General features: G+C 47.4%; 1 protein-coding gene across 1 annotated transcript in view; it reads right to left on the minus strand.

The window, feature by feature from the left end:
• LOC141271150 (membrane-spanning 4-domains subfamily A member 4A-like) overlaps positions 1-14,507 on the minus strand; it is a 193,375-nt gene that overhangs the window by 148,812 nt on the left and 30,056 nt on the right. The window contains exon 2 of the mRNA XM_073681252.1: positions 4,953-5,287. Coding sequence (XP_073537353.1) covers positions 4,953-5,279 — 327 coding nt within the window. The 5' untranslated portion in view covers positions 5,280-5,287. The remainder of the gene's footprint in view (positions 1-4,952; positions 5,288-14,507) is intronic.

Raw genomic sequence — 14,507 nt, forward strand, 5'->3', positions numbered from 1 at the left:
TAAGCTAATTGTATTCCCTTGTTTGTTTCCCTTGTGTGTACTTTAGTTTGCAGTGGGGCTGACTAGTGCTCACCCCTCCCCCTCCCTACCTAGGACTTAGCTTTAGGGTCAGCTAGGGCCAGGTTTCCTGCTCGGTAATAGGTGCAGAACATATATAGGGTCCATAGGGGAGTCAGGGTTTGTCGTTTGAGCTGTTTAGGGGTCTCCACTACCCCTTTCCCCACTTGTAGGGCACCCATCCTTTTTCATGTCGTTATATGCTAGGTTCTCCCCATACCCAGCGTGACATCTATCACCTCTTTCCACAATCGCATACAAGATTTCTCCCGTGCATCCCCCCTAATCTGGAACTCTCTACCTCAACATATTAGACTCTCACCTACTGTTGAAACCTTCAAAAAGAACCTGAATACCCACCTCTTCCGACAAGCTTGCAACCTGCAGTAACCCTTGCCCCATCATACGGCTGCATGACCAGCTCTATCCTCACCTACTGTATTCTATTCCTCACCCATCCCTTGTAGACTGTGAGCCCTTGCGGGCAGGGTTTTCTCTCCTCCTGTATCAGTCGCCATCACGTTTTTGTTCAAGATTATTGTAATTGTTTTTGCTATGTATACCCCTTTTTCACATGTAAGGCACTCTAATAATAAATAATAATTATAATAATGTGGTCCAGACTCACAGATACTGAGACTGGACTGTGTGGAATCAATAAAGAAAGAATTGTGCAGTGTTAGGGAAGCGCTAGAACAACTAGACAGGGAGGGGATTAAGGTTATAACACACAAACCTTTTATTGTTTAATACACTCTCTAACGCCACGACGCGTTTCGATAGCAGAAGCTATCTTCCTCAGGTAGATCTGCCGTGATGTCATTGTGGAATGCCCACTTCGGTCACACGGTCCCGGACATGTGAGCGCTGTAGCAGGAAGAAATTCCTTGCAGCAGTCCCTGTTAAGTTACGGTCATCATACAGACCCCCACCTGGAAGCTTTTTCCCTTGTTGTGCGGAGCTCCATGGCACAACAGGACCAGGTGAGTGGTCACAACATCTCCCCTTCCCCCCCCCCCAAACCTCAGACTCTTCACCATTGGTGCTCCAACTGTTTTTGTTTTCCATCCCCGGACTGTGTGGAAGACAGGGTGGTGGTGGTTGCAAACTGACTGGAAGCATTATTTATTTATCTGCTATTCAGCCAATAACCTGGTCTGGCTTAAAGAGTGGTATTCCGCGACCCCCTAGAAAGTGGGACAGGAAGGTAGGTCGAGATGATGTGGGTGCTTGTTGTGTTCCCTCAGCAGGCAGTTTCATCTTGCCCACGGCCTCGGCCTCTGCGTGTACCATCACCATTACGTCCCTTGCCACGCACCTTGCCCATTTTAATTGGAGTTTAATATTTGTCACGTTGCCAACAATGTCTGTATCATTGCCGCAGTAATATAGGACCACGTCTGACCACGGTTTTAGTAAGTGGCCGGGGAGTCAGATATGCTTCCAGGGGTCTTCCCCATGCTGTTCCCATGTCATTTCAGCACTGTATGGATGTGTCTGATCATGTCTCACACACCACATGACCAGATAAGGAAGTAAAATATTAAAATGACATTTACTTGTGAATGTATTTTTCACCATTGAAAGCAATGCAAAAGTGCAAATACGCACCAAAAAAGCTACATGTGAACATAGCCCAAGGTGTGGAGGAGCATTTTTTTTTTTTGGGGGGGGGGGGTATTTATTTTGCCTTATATGCAAGTCATTACCCTGGAAAGAATGTTCCTTAACATTTTTCCCAGGAAAATCTATTTTGGTTTCGTTTTTGTATGTTTTATGGAGTCCATAAAAGTGCCATAATACTCTGACAATATTGTTCACACAGTGACCTGGGAGTCAGAGATGCTTCCGGGGGTCTTCCCCAAGCTGTTCCCATGCCTCCGGGGGGTAAGTTGCCGAAAAAATGTTCGAGTTTCCCATTGACTTACGTTGGGCTCATTGCTCAAGCACCCGAGCATTATGATTTGCTCAACTCGAGCAACGAGCATCCAAGCATTTTAGTGCTTGCTCATCACAAGCCGCCGATAGGTGCATCCGCCTGTCAGCTGAAAATTCTGACAGGCTGACTCTTATCAAAATGAACAAGGGCTGAATTGGGCCTGACTTCTCGACACCACCGATGATGTTCTTTGTCACTTGGACAGATTTGGACAGATGATAATTATAGGATTACAGGCCAATTCTTAAGTGAGTATACAGGTCACTCTTGCAATCTTGAGAGAAACAAGAATGAACTGAATAAACAAGAAAAGCTGAATATTGGATATCTTAAAGGCAAAGACTAGAACTCAACCATTTCTTTAACAGATGATAGCAGCGGAACATAAAATCATATCCAGTGGGTTTTTTTGGGGGGGTCTATTCCCATGCATCTCTTCACACCCAGAGATGGGTATATGCTTCATGATTTTGTCTATTTTATGTCACTCCTCCTCCTCCTCATCCTCCACCACAATATCAACAGGGTGATCATCATACAACACCCACATAATTTGTTTTAGAGGCCTACCTCTAACATTCTGTATGCTATACAGTATGTTCATGTATACAGTATGTTTATGTATACCCCCCAGGGGTAATGTTTTTCTGTCCATGTACCAGTATAGGAGACCCACTCCTTAATAATGGGAACATATTTTTAATGAGGCCCTCATCTATGTCTCTTCAAAGGGGTATTGGAGTGGGTCCTAATTTTTTGCATCCATTACAGTAACTGCATACGCAATAACAGTATAGGAGACCCACTCTTTAAAAATGGGAACTTTTTTTAATGAGGCCCTCCACTATGTCTCATCAAAGGGATATTGTAGCGCATCCTCATTTTTGCCAGTCCTTGAACTTGCTGCATATGCAATAACAGTATAGGAGACCCACTCCTTAATAATGGAAAATAAATATTTAACTGAGTCCCTTCACTATGTCTCTTCAAATTGGTATTGGAGCGTGTCCTAATTTTTGGCAGCCCTTGAACTTGCTGCATACGCAATAACAATATAGGACACCCACTCCTTTAGAAAGGGAAAAAAAGTACTTAGGCCTTTCACTACATCTATTCAAGGTGGTAATGGAGTGCGTCCTAATTTTGAGCAGCCCTTGAACTTGCTGCATATGCAATAACAGTATAAGAGACCCACTCCTATGTTGTATGCTGCAGTAGCAGATGACCCTTGTTGAAAATTTTTTAAAAAAAATCTCATCTGACAATGCTGGCCGGTAGAGGTCACAGTTTCTGGGACAACCAAGAAGTACAGGCCAGGGATAAACAAAGCAGATACAGCAGAGGCTGAGGAACGCTGTCATAGGTCTGGTACAGTTTTCTCAGACCCTCCCAGCACCCAGGCCCTGATGCGTGGTTTACACTGGCAAGGAAGGAAAAGTTTTAGTTACCTTGGCAACTGTACTAGTGCCCTCCGTGATTCCTCTGTGCCTTACAACTATTGGGTATCCAAGCTGGACACGTGGCATGAACTGTCTCTCTATGCCTTGGAGGTCCTGGTCTCTAACATTTTTTCAGAGATGGTTTTTAGTGCCACCGGGGGTATTATAACATATACTCAATAACAGTATAGGAGACCCACTCCTTAATAATGGGAAGGCTAATTCAAATCGATTCAATATTCTATAATATTACCACTCTTATCTGAAATTCATTTATGGGTGAGCTATCGCAGTATAGATAGCGTATTACACCAATCCAGCCAGGAAATATTACCTTATTCTGTGTACTGCTGCTGCTGCTGCAAAAAAGATCTATTCTATTCCCTATTGATACCGTTGTTAGCTGCATTTACAATAGGGACAGGTGCAAGGTATCATCAGCTGGAGATGAGTGTTGTTCATGGTTGTCAAATACATCTTTTCCACAGTGCATTACTTGATATTTGCCATGCACTTGTTGACCGATTCATAATTTTTACGGTGATCAGTAATTAGAAATTGATGAAAGCAGACCAGGTTGCTTGCGTTCCTTCACAGTTTGGTGGTGCAACGTACCAAAAAAACCTCTTTGGAACCGGTTAAATTCTATTTTCTATTGTACTATATTACCTCTCTTATCTGAGATTCATGTATGGGTGACCTATAGCAATTGGGATAGCATCTTACAGGCATTTAGTCATGGATTATTGTATTATACTCTGTGCTTAAAACAAAAATCTATTACCTATTAATAACACTGTTAGCTGCTTTTAAAAGCTTCCATCAATTTGACCAATTAAACTGTTTCCATCGATTTGACCAATTTTTAGGCCCCCTCCAGACCTCCGGGCGCAGTCGCCAGAAAAATGCTTGAGTTTCCCATTGACTTTCATTGGGCTCATTACTCGGGTGGAGCACCCGAGCACTACGATTTGCTCAACTCGAGCAACGACCCCCCTAGCATTTAAGTGCTCGCTCATCACTAATGTAGACATGTAGATCACGAAAGCAGACTGTCAGTAATTACATGTCTCACTCTGGTAACATTCCCTTTCATTTTAAACAAGTCCTGGAGGCACATTCTCAGGTAGATCTGTGTCCAACCCATAGATCTTAACAGCTCATGTCCATATTAAGAAAAATGTGTATTTCTCTGGAATAAAATATTGAATCACAAATATCAAGCTATCATTTTTTTTCAACTTCCTATGACTTACATGCCCATATAGATGGCTTAGGAGGGTAGATCCTACTGGCAGATTCCCTTTAAGCAAACTGGTAACCAATAATAAAGATTAAAATTGTTGTCCATTTTGATGCAAAGTTGGTGAGTTCACAGTTCATCCTCTAGGACTTTTAATTGTGGGTGTGTTTTATTACTTTTTATTATTATATGCTTTGGGGAAAACCAATGAAGTGATCACTGCTACATTTCACTGGGATCATTTTTTTACAGTCTCTTAAAACACAAAACTTACCCCTAAAGATTTTGGTTTTCCTTTTTCAAATGTCTGAAGCCATGATGTAGTATTGGTAAGTTGAGGTATGATATAATTTGGGTTACTCTGCGGTATTATGACATGCTGAGCATTCAATTGGTTTGTGGTCATTGGTGGAAAATTTTGTGGCCCAACTTGTGTGACATTCCATGGTGGAATAGATGAATACGCATTGTTTCCATGTGGCCCAAGAATTATGTTCGACTGGAACTGATAAGGTATGGAATTTGAAGGAGGAGAATTAGTAGGCGGAACCATAAAGCCATTGACAGGTGTCATTGGTGACATCTGTGGTTTAGACATCATAAAAGTCACTGAAATAGAAATGAAGCAGAAAAAGTATAAATGTCAGTCATAAATTAAATACTGCAAAATAAATAAAAAACATGGTTAAACACTACATAACATTTGTGACAGAGCTAAATGGATATTTAGGATTTATTGCATCCAGGTTATCAACACCAAAAGAAAAGGAAAATGTAGTCTTAGGTAAGAAGTGATCTAGGACTAAAAATTAAACTCTCATAAGTTTTTTGTTAATAAGAGAGATTATTCATTGCATTAAAAAATCTCACAAACCTTGGCATGAGTACTGTATAATTTATAGTTTGCCCCACAAATATGAAATCCAACGTTTTACCCTGAATTTTCACAATGTGTAGTATATTGCTCTTTATTAGCAATTAAAAAGATTTTCCCTGCTTTGTTTATGGAAATTTTCAGAAAATGTTTATAAAAACAAGCAGTTGGGTTATTTGGTACTTATTTAAACTCCCTCTATTCCTCTGATAATTACAATTTTTTTTTTTCTACTCTGACAAACAGTGAACACTGCAGCCAATTAGCTGACTGGTGGGGGACATAGCCTTGACTATAGAGGAGCAGCAGTAGTCTAGTAGGTAAGCATCAATTGCATTTTTTTCAACTCCAAAGACCCATTAATAAAGGGTTGTCCAGTAGTGATGAGCGAGCATGCTCGCTACTGCTCGGTGCTCGCCCGAGCATCTCACTGCTCGAGATGCTCGGCGAGTATTTCTGGGGTTGGTCGGCGGGAGCTCGGGTCACCTCCCTGCGTGTTTGGCGCTCTTTACAGAGCCAATGAACATGCAGGGATTGCCTGCCACACACTGTAATGCCGCAGCCATGTTGGTTTTGTGCATTACAGTGATTGGCTGGCCGCACAGCGTCATCAGGTCTATATCAGACCTGGCACCGTCATGCTCGTCACAGTCACTCTGGAATCAGACAGTGTAGGGAGAGCTGCTGCTGAGCTAGGGAGAGATTTGCTTGTTTCTAGTTAGTGTAGGTATGCCAAACTATATTAGAGACACATATCCATCTCAACAAACAGTCCTTCTGAGGACTAATCCAGATATCAGGCAGGCAGTGTATATAGGCAGGCAGGCAGTGTATATAGCAGATTGCAGTGCATATAGCACAAGAGGCTCCATTCCAGTTCTGTCAGCTGCTGCCGTTAGATATTTCTAGAAATAGGCCCAGGTCTCAGGGGCCAGGAATAATTTTTTTTGGATCTTAATCCTCATTATTTGCTTAAAAAGCAATCCAGAGAACACAGTGTTTCTGCGCCATTTGCTTGTTGGCACTGCAGAATACAGCCAGGTCCTTTCCATATTACAGCGCTAAAAATCCAGCTATTTAAAGCTGTGGTTTGTCCGTCACACGGATCACATATAATTGCGCTGAAAATACTGCCATTTCTGGCCTCAATTAAAAATTTGCTTCAGTGTGTCAGTGAAGCTATTGACACCTGTTTGCTGTTCAAAATAGTTACCTACAGGCCAGCTATTTAAAAATGTGTTTTCTTCATCTCACAGATTACATATACATTTTCAGAAAATACTGCCATTTCTGGCCTCCAATAAAATTAGTTTCAGTGTGTCAGTGAAGCTATTGACACTAATTTGCTGTTCAAACTAGTTACCTACAGGCCAGCTAATTAAAAATGTGGTTTGTCCGTGACACGGATAACATATAAGTTCGTTCCAAATTCAGCCATTTGTAGTGAGTGTGGAAGATATTTAATATATACATTTAAAATGGGCAAGGAACATGGCAAGGGACGGGGAACTAGACGTGATGGTGATGGTGCATGCAGAGGCCAAGGCCGTGGGCAAACTGAAATTATGGCACAACAAACACCCACATCTTCTCGCTCAACCTTCCTGTCCAAATTAATAGGGGACCGCAGAACAGCACTATTGAACAAAGAGCAGTGTGAAAAGGTTAATGGTTGGATAGCAGATAATGCTTCCAGTCACTTAGCCACCACCACCATCACACTATCTTCCACATGGTCAAGTCTCAGTAGCCGTGAGTCTGGACCGCATATTCCTCACCCTGAGACAACTGATCCCACACTTGGACACTCCGAAGAGCTGTTCACTTTTCCATTTATAGATTCGGGCCTCTCGCCTAGTCCACTTGAATCGGGGCAAGGTGGGAAAGTGTCACAAGAGGTGGACGATGATGAGACACAATTGCCAGAAAGTCGGGAGGAGGACAAGGGTGGTTGACGAGGTGGTGGATGATATAGTAACTGACCCAACCTTGCAGGAGGATATGCAGAGCGAGGACAGCAGCACACAGGGGGAGGGAGGCACCCCAACAGGCAGGAAGAAGCAATGTGGTGGCTGCCGACAGAAGGCAGGCAACCGTTCCCCATAACACCAACATGAAGGCAGTTGCCAGTACAACTGTTAGGTCTTCCCGAGTTTGATTGTTTTTTAAAGACTCTGCCAATAACCGCAAAAAGGCCATTTGCACCACCTGCCAGGCCAGCATCAGCAGGGGTGGCAAAACTACCAGCCTGACCACCACCAGCATGATCAGGCACATGGCAGCAAAGCATATGACTTTGTGGGGCAAACCCCGGGATCCAGGAACAGTGTCTGCGGGTGGCACCACTGCTTCTTCCACTATTGTGCATGCATGCCAATCCCCTGTCCATGGTGCATGCGAAGATGCCTCCTTCCCTACACCTGTCGTTGCACACTCTCAAGTAGCAGCATCAGGAAGCAAGTTCACATCCTTGTTCCAGCGCAGCGTTCAGTTGTCCATACCCCAGTCCTTGGAACGCAAGTGCAAATAAGCCGCCAATGCCCCACAGGCCACACTACTAAATTTCCACAATTCACGACTTCTTGTACTCGAAATGTTGCCTTTTAGGCTCATGGAGACAGAAGCATTCAACAACCTGATTTCGGCTGCCGTCCCTCGGTACTCGGTCCCCAGCCGCCACTATTTCTCCCGGTGGGCCGTCTCCACATTACACAAGCACATGTCCCAAAACATTAGCCGTGCCCTTAATAATGCAGTTACCGGGAAAGTCCACCTAACTACGGACACGTGGAAAAGTGCTTGTTGGCAGGGACGGTACATCTCGCTGATGGTACACTGGGTTAACATAGTGGAAGCCGGGACCCTGACGGATCTTGGTACGGAACACTTCCTCCCGACACCAAGGATTGCAGGCCCTAGGTCAATCAGGGTTGCCCCCACAGTCTACAGCTCCTGCACCTCATCCTCCTCAGCGTCCTCCTCCTCTTCAGCCTCCGTCTCCGAAATGACCACATCAGTCACAAGCTGGAAGCACTGCAGCACTGCCTCGGCCAAGCGACAACAGGCTGTGCTGAAACTAATATGCTTAGGTAACAAACAGCACAATGCTGAAGAGTTGTGGACAGCTCTGAAAGAGCAGGCAGATCTATGGCTCACACCGCTGAGCCTACAGCCAGGCATGGACGTGTGTGACAATGGCCGGAACCTGGTGGCGGCTCTGAGGCGAGGCGAGCTCACACACGTACCATGCCTGGCCCATGTGCTTAACCTCGTGGTTCAGCGGTTTCTCAAATCTGACCCGGAGCTGCCGGTACTCCTTGTAAAGTACGCTGCCTTTGTTCCCATTTTAGAAAGTCAGCTACAGCTTCCGCTGCCCTTTCCGTGTTTCAGCAGTGTTTGCAGCTTCCGGCTCACAGACTGGTGTGTGATGTCCCCACAAGTTGGAACTCTACACTGCAGATGTTGGGAAGGATTTGTGAGCAGAAGAGGGCAGTTGTTGAGTACCAGCATCAACAAAGCCATCGGTATTCAGTTCAGACTCCACACATAAGACCTCAGGAGTGGACATGGATGTCAGACATATGTACCATACTCCAAAACTTTGAGGACTCCACCAAGATGGTGAAAGGTGATGACGCCATAATTAGCGTCACCATCCCGCTTCTCTGTCTTCTAAAACACTCTCTGCTCACAATCAAAGAGGATGTATTGCAGGCGGAGCACGATGAGATGGAGCAAGGAACCATACAGAATGATTACACACAGCACAGCCCAGCTTCATATCATCCCAATGTGGTTTGGGTGACAATGAGGAAGAGGAGGAGGAGGAGGAAGAACAGGAGCTAGTTTCATGCGCTATAGACGGTACTACCTGCACAACATACCGTCTGTTCAGAGTGGATGGCCGGAGGACAGAGAGGAGGAGGAGAGCATGGTCACTCATCCTCTTGGTGAGTACACGAAAGTCTTGCCTGTTAGCAGTCTGGCACGCATGGCTGAGTTTATGTTACGCTCCCTTTCCCATAACCCCCGCATTCTCAAAATTTTGGGTGACAGTCATTACAGGTTGGTGAGATTTCTAGACCCACGCTACAAGTATAACTTAATATCTCTTATTCCTGAGGCGGACAGGTCTGCAAAAATGGGGCAGTACCAGAAGGCCTTTGTTGCAGAACTATTAAAAAAATTCCCATCTGAAAATGCTGGCACAGAGGTCATAGTTCATTGGACAATGAAAGACTTCAGGCGAGAGAGACACAACTCCAATCCAGCAGAGGCATGGTTACACTGTCAAAGTTCTTGGAGAATTTTCTCAACCCCTCCCATCACACAGGCCCTGAGGCACGGGGTACTCTCACAAGGAGTACAAAGTTTGGGAAGATACTGAGGGAGTACCTAGCCTACTGTACCAACATCCTCCGTGATTCCCCTGTGCCTTATAATTATTGGGTATCCAAGCTGGATACGTGGAATGAACTGGCTCTCTAGACTTTGGAGGTCCTGGCCTGCCCTGCCGCTAGTGTTTTATCAGAGCGGGTTTTTAGTGCCGCTGGTGGAATTATAACTGATAAGCGCATCTGCCTGTCAACTGAAAATGCTGACAGACTGACTCTTATAAAAATGAGCAAGGGCTGGATTGGGCCAGAATTCTCAACACCACCGAATGATAGCAGCGTAACATAAACTCAAATCCAGAGTCTTTTTTCACACCTTTTCACACCTCCTTCTCCTCATCCTCATCCTCCACCACCATATCACCAGGGTGACCGTGGTCCGTGATGCAACACCCACATAATTTTTTTTAAAGGGTCTTTATGATGCCCGTAAAAAATTTTTTTTATCCATATGTTCATGTATACCCACCAGGGGTAAATGTTTGTCAGCCCATACACTTAGTGCATGGGCATTACAAGTATAGGAGACCAGGTTATAGGAAGTTTCGCCCCCAGCAGTTCGCCCCCAGCAATTTGCCCCCAGCAGTTCGCCCCCATCAGTTCGCCCCCAGGTACATTTCGCCCCCGCACATTTCGCTGCTATCATTTTGCCCCCAGGAAGATTCGCCCCCGCACATTTCGCCCCCCCCCCACGTTTTGCCCCCGGACCGGGGCGAACTGGGGGCGATATGTGCTGGGGTGAAATGTGCGGGGGCGAAATGTACGTGGGGGCGAACAGCTGGGGGTGAAACATCCAATTCCCAGGAGACCCGCTCCTTTCTAATGGGAAAATTTTTTTATGAGACCCTCCTCCACGTCTCTTCCAAGGGGCATTGGAGTGCCTCCCAATTTTTGTCAGCCCTTGCATTCACTGCATAGGCCAACACTATGGGAGACCCACTTCCTAATAATGGGAACATTTTTTCATGAGGCCCTCTACATCTCTTCCAAGGGGCATTGGAGTGCCTCCAAATTTTTGGCAGCTTATGCATTCACTGCATAGGCAAACACTATGGGAGACCCACTTTCTAATAATGAGAACATTGTTTTTAGGAGGCTCTCCGACCTCTGCGTCTTTTCCAAGGGGAATTGGAATGCCTCCAAATTTTTGGCAGCTTATGCATTCACTGCATAGGCAAACACTATTGGAGACCCACTTCCTAATAATGGGAACATTGTTTTTAGGAGACTCTACGACATCTACGTCTCTTGCAAGGGGCATTTGGGTGCCTCCAAAATTTTGGCATCCGTTGCTTCACTGCATAGGCAAACAGTATGGGAGTCCCTCTCCTTTTTAATGGGAATTTGTCATTACTGTGGCCCTGCTCTATGTGTCTTTAAATTGTTAGTGGGCTTTTTCTTAAAATTTGTCAGCCGTTGGAGTGACTGCATACCATATAACTGTATAGCACACCTGCTTCTTTGTAATGGAAACATGTCATTACTGTGACCCTGCTCTATGTGTCTTTAAATTGTTAGTGAGTTTTTTCTAAATTTGGGCAGCCCTTGCAGTCACAGCATGGGCATTACCACTATAGGAGACCCGCTCCTTTATAATGGGAACATTTATTTTACTGAGACCCTCCTTTATCTCTCTTCAAAGGGGTATTGGGTTGTGTCTGAATTTTTGGCAGCCCTTACAGTCTCCACATACAGTATGCAATAACAGTATAGGAAACCCACTCGTTAATAATGGGAACAACAAAGCATAGTGAAGCGTCGGCGTCCCTGCCCTCTGCTAGGCAGGGACGCTGTTCCCCTCACCTCTCTGCTCCGAGCCCGGCGTCCTCCTCCCGCTCTGCTGGCAGCGCGCGCTCCTTCCCGGCCACTGTGCTTAGGGCGCGCGCGCTCTCCCTCCCTCTTAAAGGGGCCGCGCGCGCCGTCCTAAGGAGTCCCCGGCCAATGGCCAGAGGACTTCACCATATTTAAGGCACCTCCTCCAAAATGGAGGTGCCCGAGCAATGTTGTTGCACTGTTCACTACTCTGCTTCAGCCCTCAGGTCCCGTTGCCAGTTACCTGCCAGTTACCTGCATGATTCCTGCCAGAGCCCTGCCAGTTTGCTGTCTGTTTCCTGCCTGATATTCCTGCTACCTGCTTGCTAGCCTGAGGTCCGACGGTCTGTCTTCCTACTTCTGTCAGTCTGTCTATGGACCAGCTTGCCCGCTCACCTGGGAGCGCTCCTCCGCTACCTGCCTGCTTGCCTGCCTGGAGGCTCCGCCGTCACGTGCTGTGACCACCAGCTATTCCAGAGACTCTTGCCCGCTCACCTGGGAGCGCTCCTCTGCTACCTGCCAGCTTGCCTACCTGGAGGCTCCGCCGTCACGTGCTGTGACCACCTGCTATTCCAGAGACTCTTGCCCGCTCACCTGGGAGGGCTCCTCCGTTACCTGCCTGCTTGCCTACCTGGAGGCTCCGCCGTCACGTGCTGTGACCACCTGCTATTCCAGAGACTCTTGCCCGCTCACCTGGGAGCGCTCCTCCGCTACCTGCCTGCTTGCCTACCTGGAGGCTCTGCCGTCACGTGCTGTGACCACCTGCTATTCCAGAGACTCTCGCTTGCTCACCTGGGAGCACACATCTTCCATCTGCCTGCTAGCCTACCTGGAGGTTCAGCCATCACAGGTCGTACCTACCCTTTACCTAGAGACTGCCCCGGTCACCTGCCGTGACCTCCAGCCCGTTCATCCAGAGACTGCCCCGGTCACTTGCCGTGACCTCCAGCCCGTTCATCCAGAGACTGCCCCGGTCACTTGCCGTGACCTCCTGCCCGTTCACCCAGAGACTGTCCCGGTCACCTGCTGTGACTGCCTGCCCGTCTTCCCTGGTCGCCACCCGCTCCCTTACAAAGACCGCCCCCTTGTATAGTAGCTCAGAGGTTCCGCCTACCAGACCCGTTACAGTTTGCTCGGGCCATGGAACCCGGTGGCACCCAAGCTCCCTCGCTCTCGGACCTCTGTCATGAACTGTCCCGTCAGAGGTCCCAACAGGAGTCCATCCTGGGTCACCTGCGGAATGTCAATTCTCGCCTGGACACTCTGACTGCTCCACCAGCAACCACCGCCAGTGCCATGACTCGCAACCCGGCAGCTCCGCTGCCCACCAATACTATGGTATCCTACCCCGGACCCCGGCTTTCTGCACCCCCTCGCTTCGGAGGCGACTCCGCTCAGGCTCGGGGCTTCATAAATCAGTGCACCCTGCACTTTGAACTCCTGTCCCACCAGTTTAACTCCGACCGGGCCAAAATTGCCTTCACCATGTCCCATCTCACCGGGGAGGCCCTGGCCTGGCTAAATCCTCTATGGGAGAGAGGAGACCCCCTGGTGTCCGACTTGCCTGCCTTTCTCACGGCTTTCCGGAAAGTCTTCGACGAACCCGGACGGAAGACCTCATCCGCATCATCACTGCTACGCCTCCGTCAGGGAAGTCTCACCGTGGGCCAATATGCCATACGGTTCCGTACCCTTGCCTCGGAGCTGACTTGGGATAACGACGCTCTGGTATCTGTCTTCTGGGAGGGTCTGTCCGGCCGTATTAAAGATGAACTCGCCGGTCGGGACATTCCAACCACTCTCGATGACTTAATAACCCTTGCCACCCGGATTGACCTACGGTTCCAGGAGCGTGCCAAAGAGGTCACCCGTGAGAGGAGGTTTCCACGTCTAGCTCCTACTTTTCAGAAACCCGTCACTCCCTCCGTTTCTCCCCAGGTACACTCTCCTGAGCCTATGCAGGTCGACCAGACCAAGATGGTCAAAACCCGTCAGGACTTACGCCGTGCCGAGGGGAGCTGCTTCTACTGTGGCAGTAAGGAGCACCGGATCCGTACCTGCCCGGAGAGGTCGGGAAACGCCTGTGTCTAGGTTCGCTCAGAGAGGTCCACCTAGACAAGAATAAATCCTCTCCATCTCTGCTACTGTCAGTCTCTATTATCTGCGGGGAGAATCGTTATTTCGAACTAGCCCAACTTGACTCTGGAGCGGCCGGGAATCTTATTTCACAGTCCCTGGTAGAAAAATACCGCATTCCCACCAAACCTCTGGCTGTACCATTATCTGTCGCTGCTGTGGATGGGGGCCTCTTACCACGTCCCATCCAACTCATCACCGAATCCATAACTCTGCAGGTGGGAATGCTGCATTCTGAGAGCATCTCTTTTCATGTTCTACCTGGACTCTCTCACGCCCTCTTACTAGGTCTACCTTGGCTCCAGAGACATGCACCCGTGCTTGACTGGCAGACCGGAGAGGTCCTTCGCTGGGGACAGGACTGTCATAAGACTTGTTTGGTTCCTATTCATCCCGTCCGTCCTTCTCCTACCCCAACTAATCTACCTGGACTTCCGATTCCCTATTGGTCATTTGCTGTTGTCTTTAATAAAAAGGAGGCAGAGACATTACCCCCTCATAGACCATACGACTGTCCTATCGACCTGTTACCCGGTACTACTCCTCCCCGTGGGCGTATTTACCCATTGTCCGCTGCTGAGACCCGGTCGATGTCCGAATATATTGAGGAGAA

This window comes from Phyllobates terribilis, unplaced genomic scaffold, assembly GCF_046119375.1.
Source record: "Phyllobates terribilis strain yellow unplaced genomic scaffold, ASM4611937v1 Scaffold_5__5_contigs__length_657084704, whole genome shotgun sequence".
In the NCBI taxonomy this organism is placed as follows: domain Eukaryota; kingdom Metazoa; phylum Chordata; class Amphibia; order Anura; family Dendrobatidae; genus Phyllobates; species Phyllobates terribilis.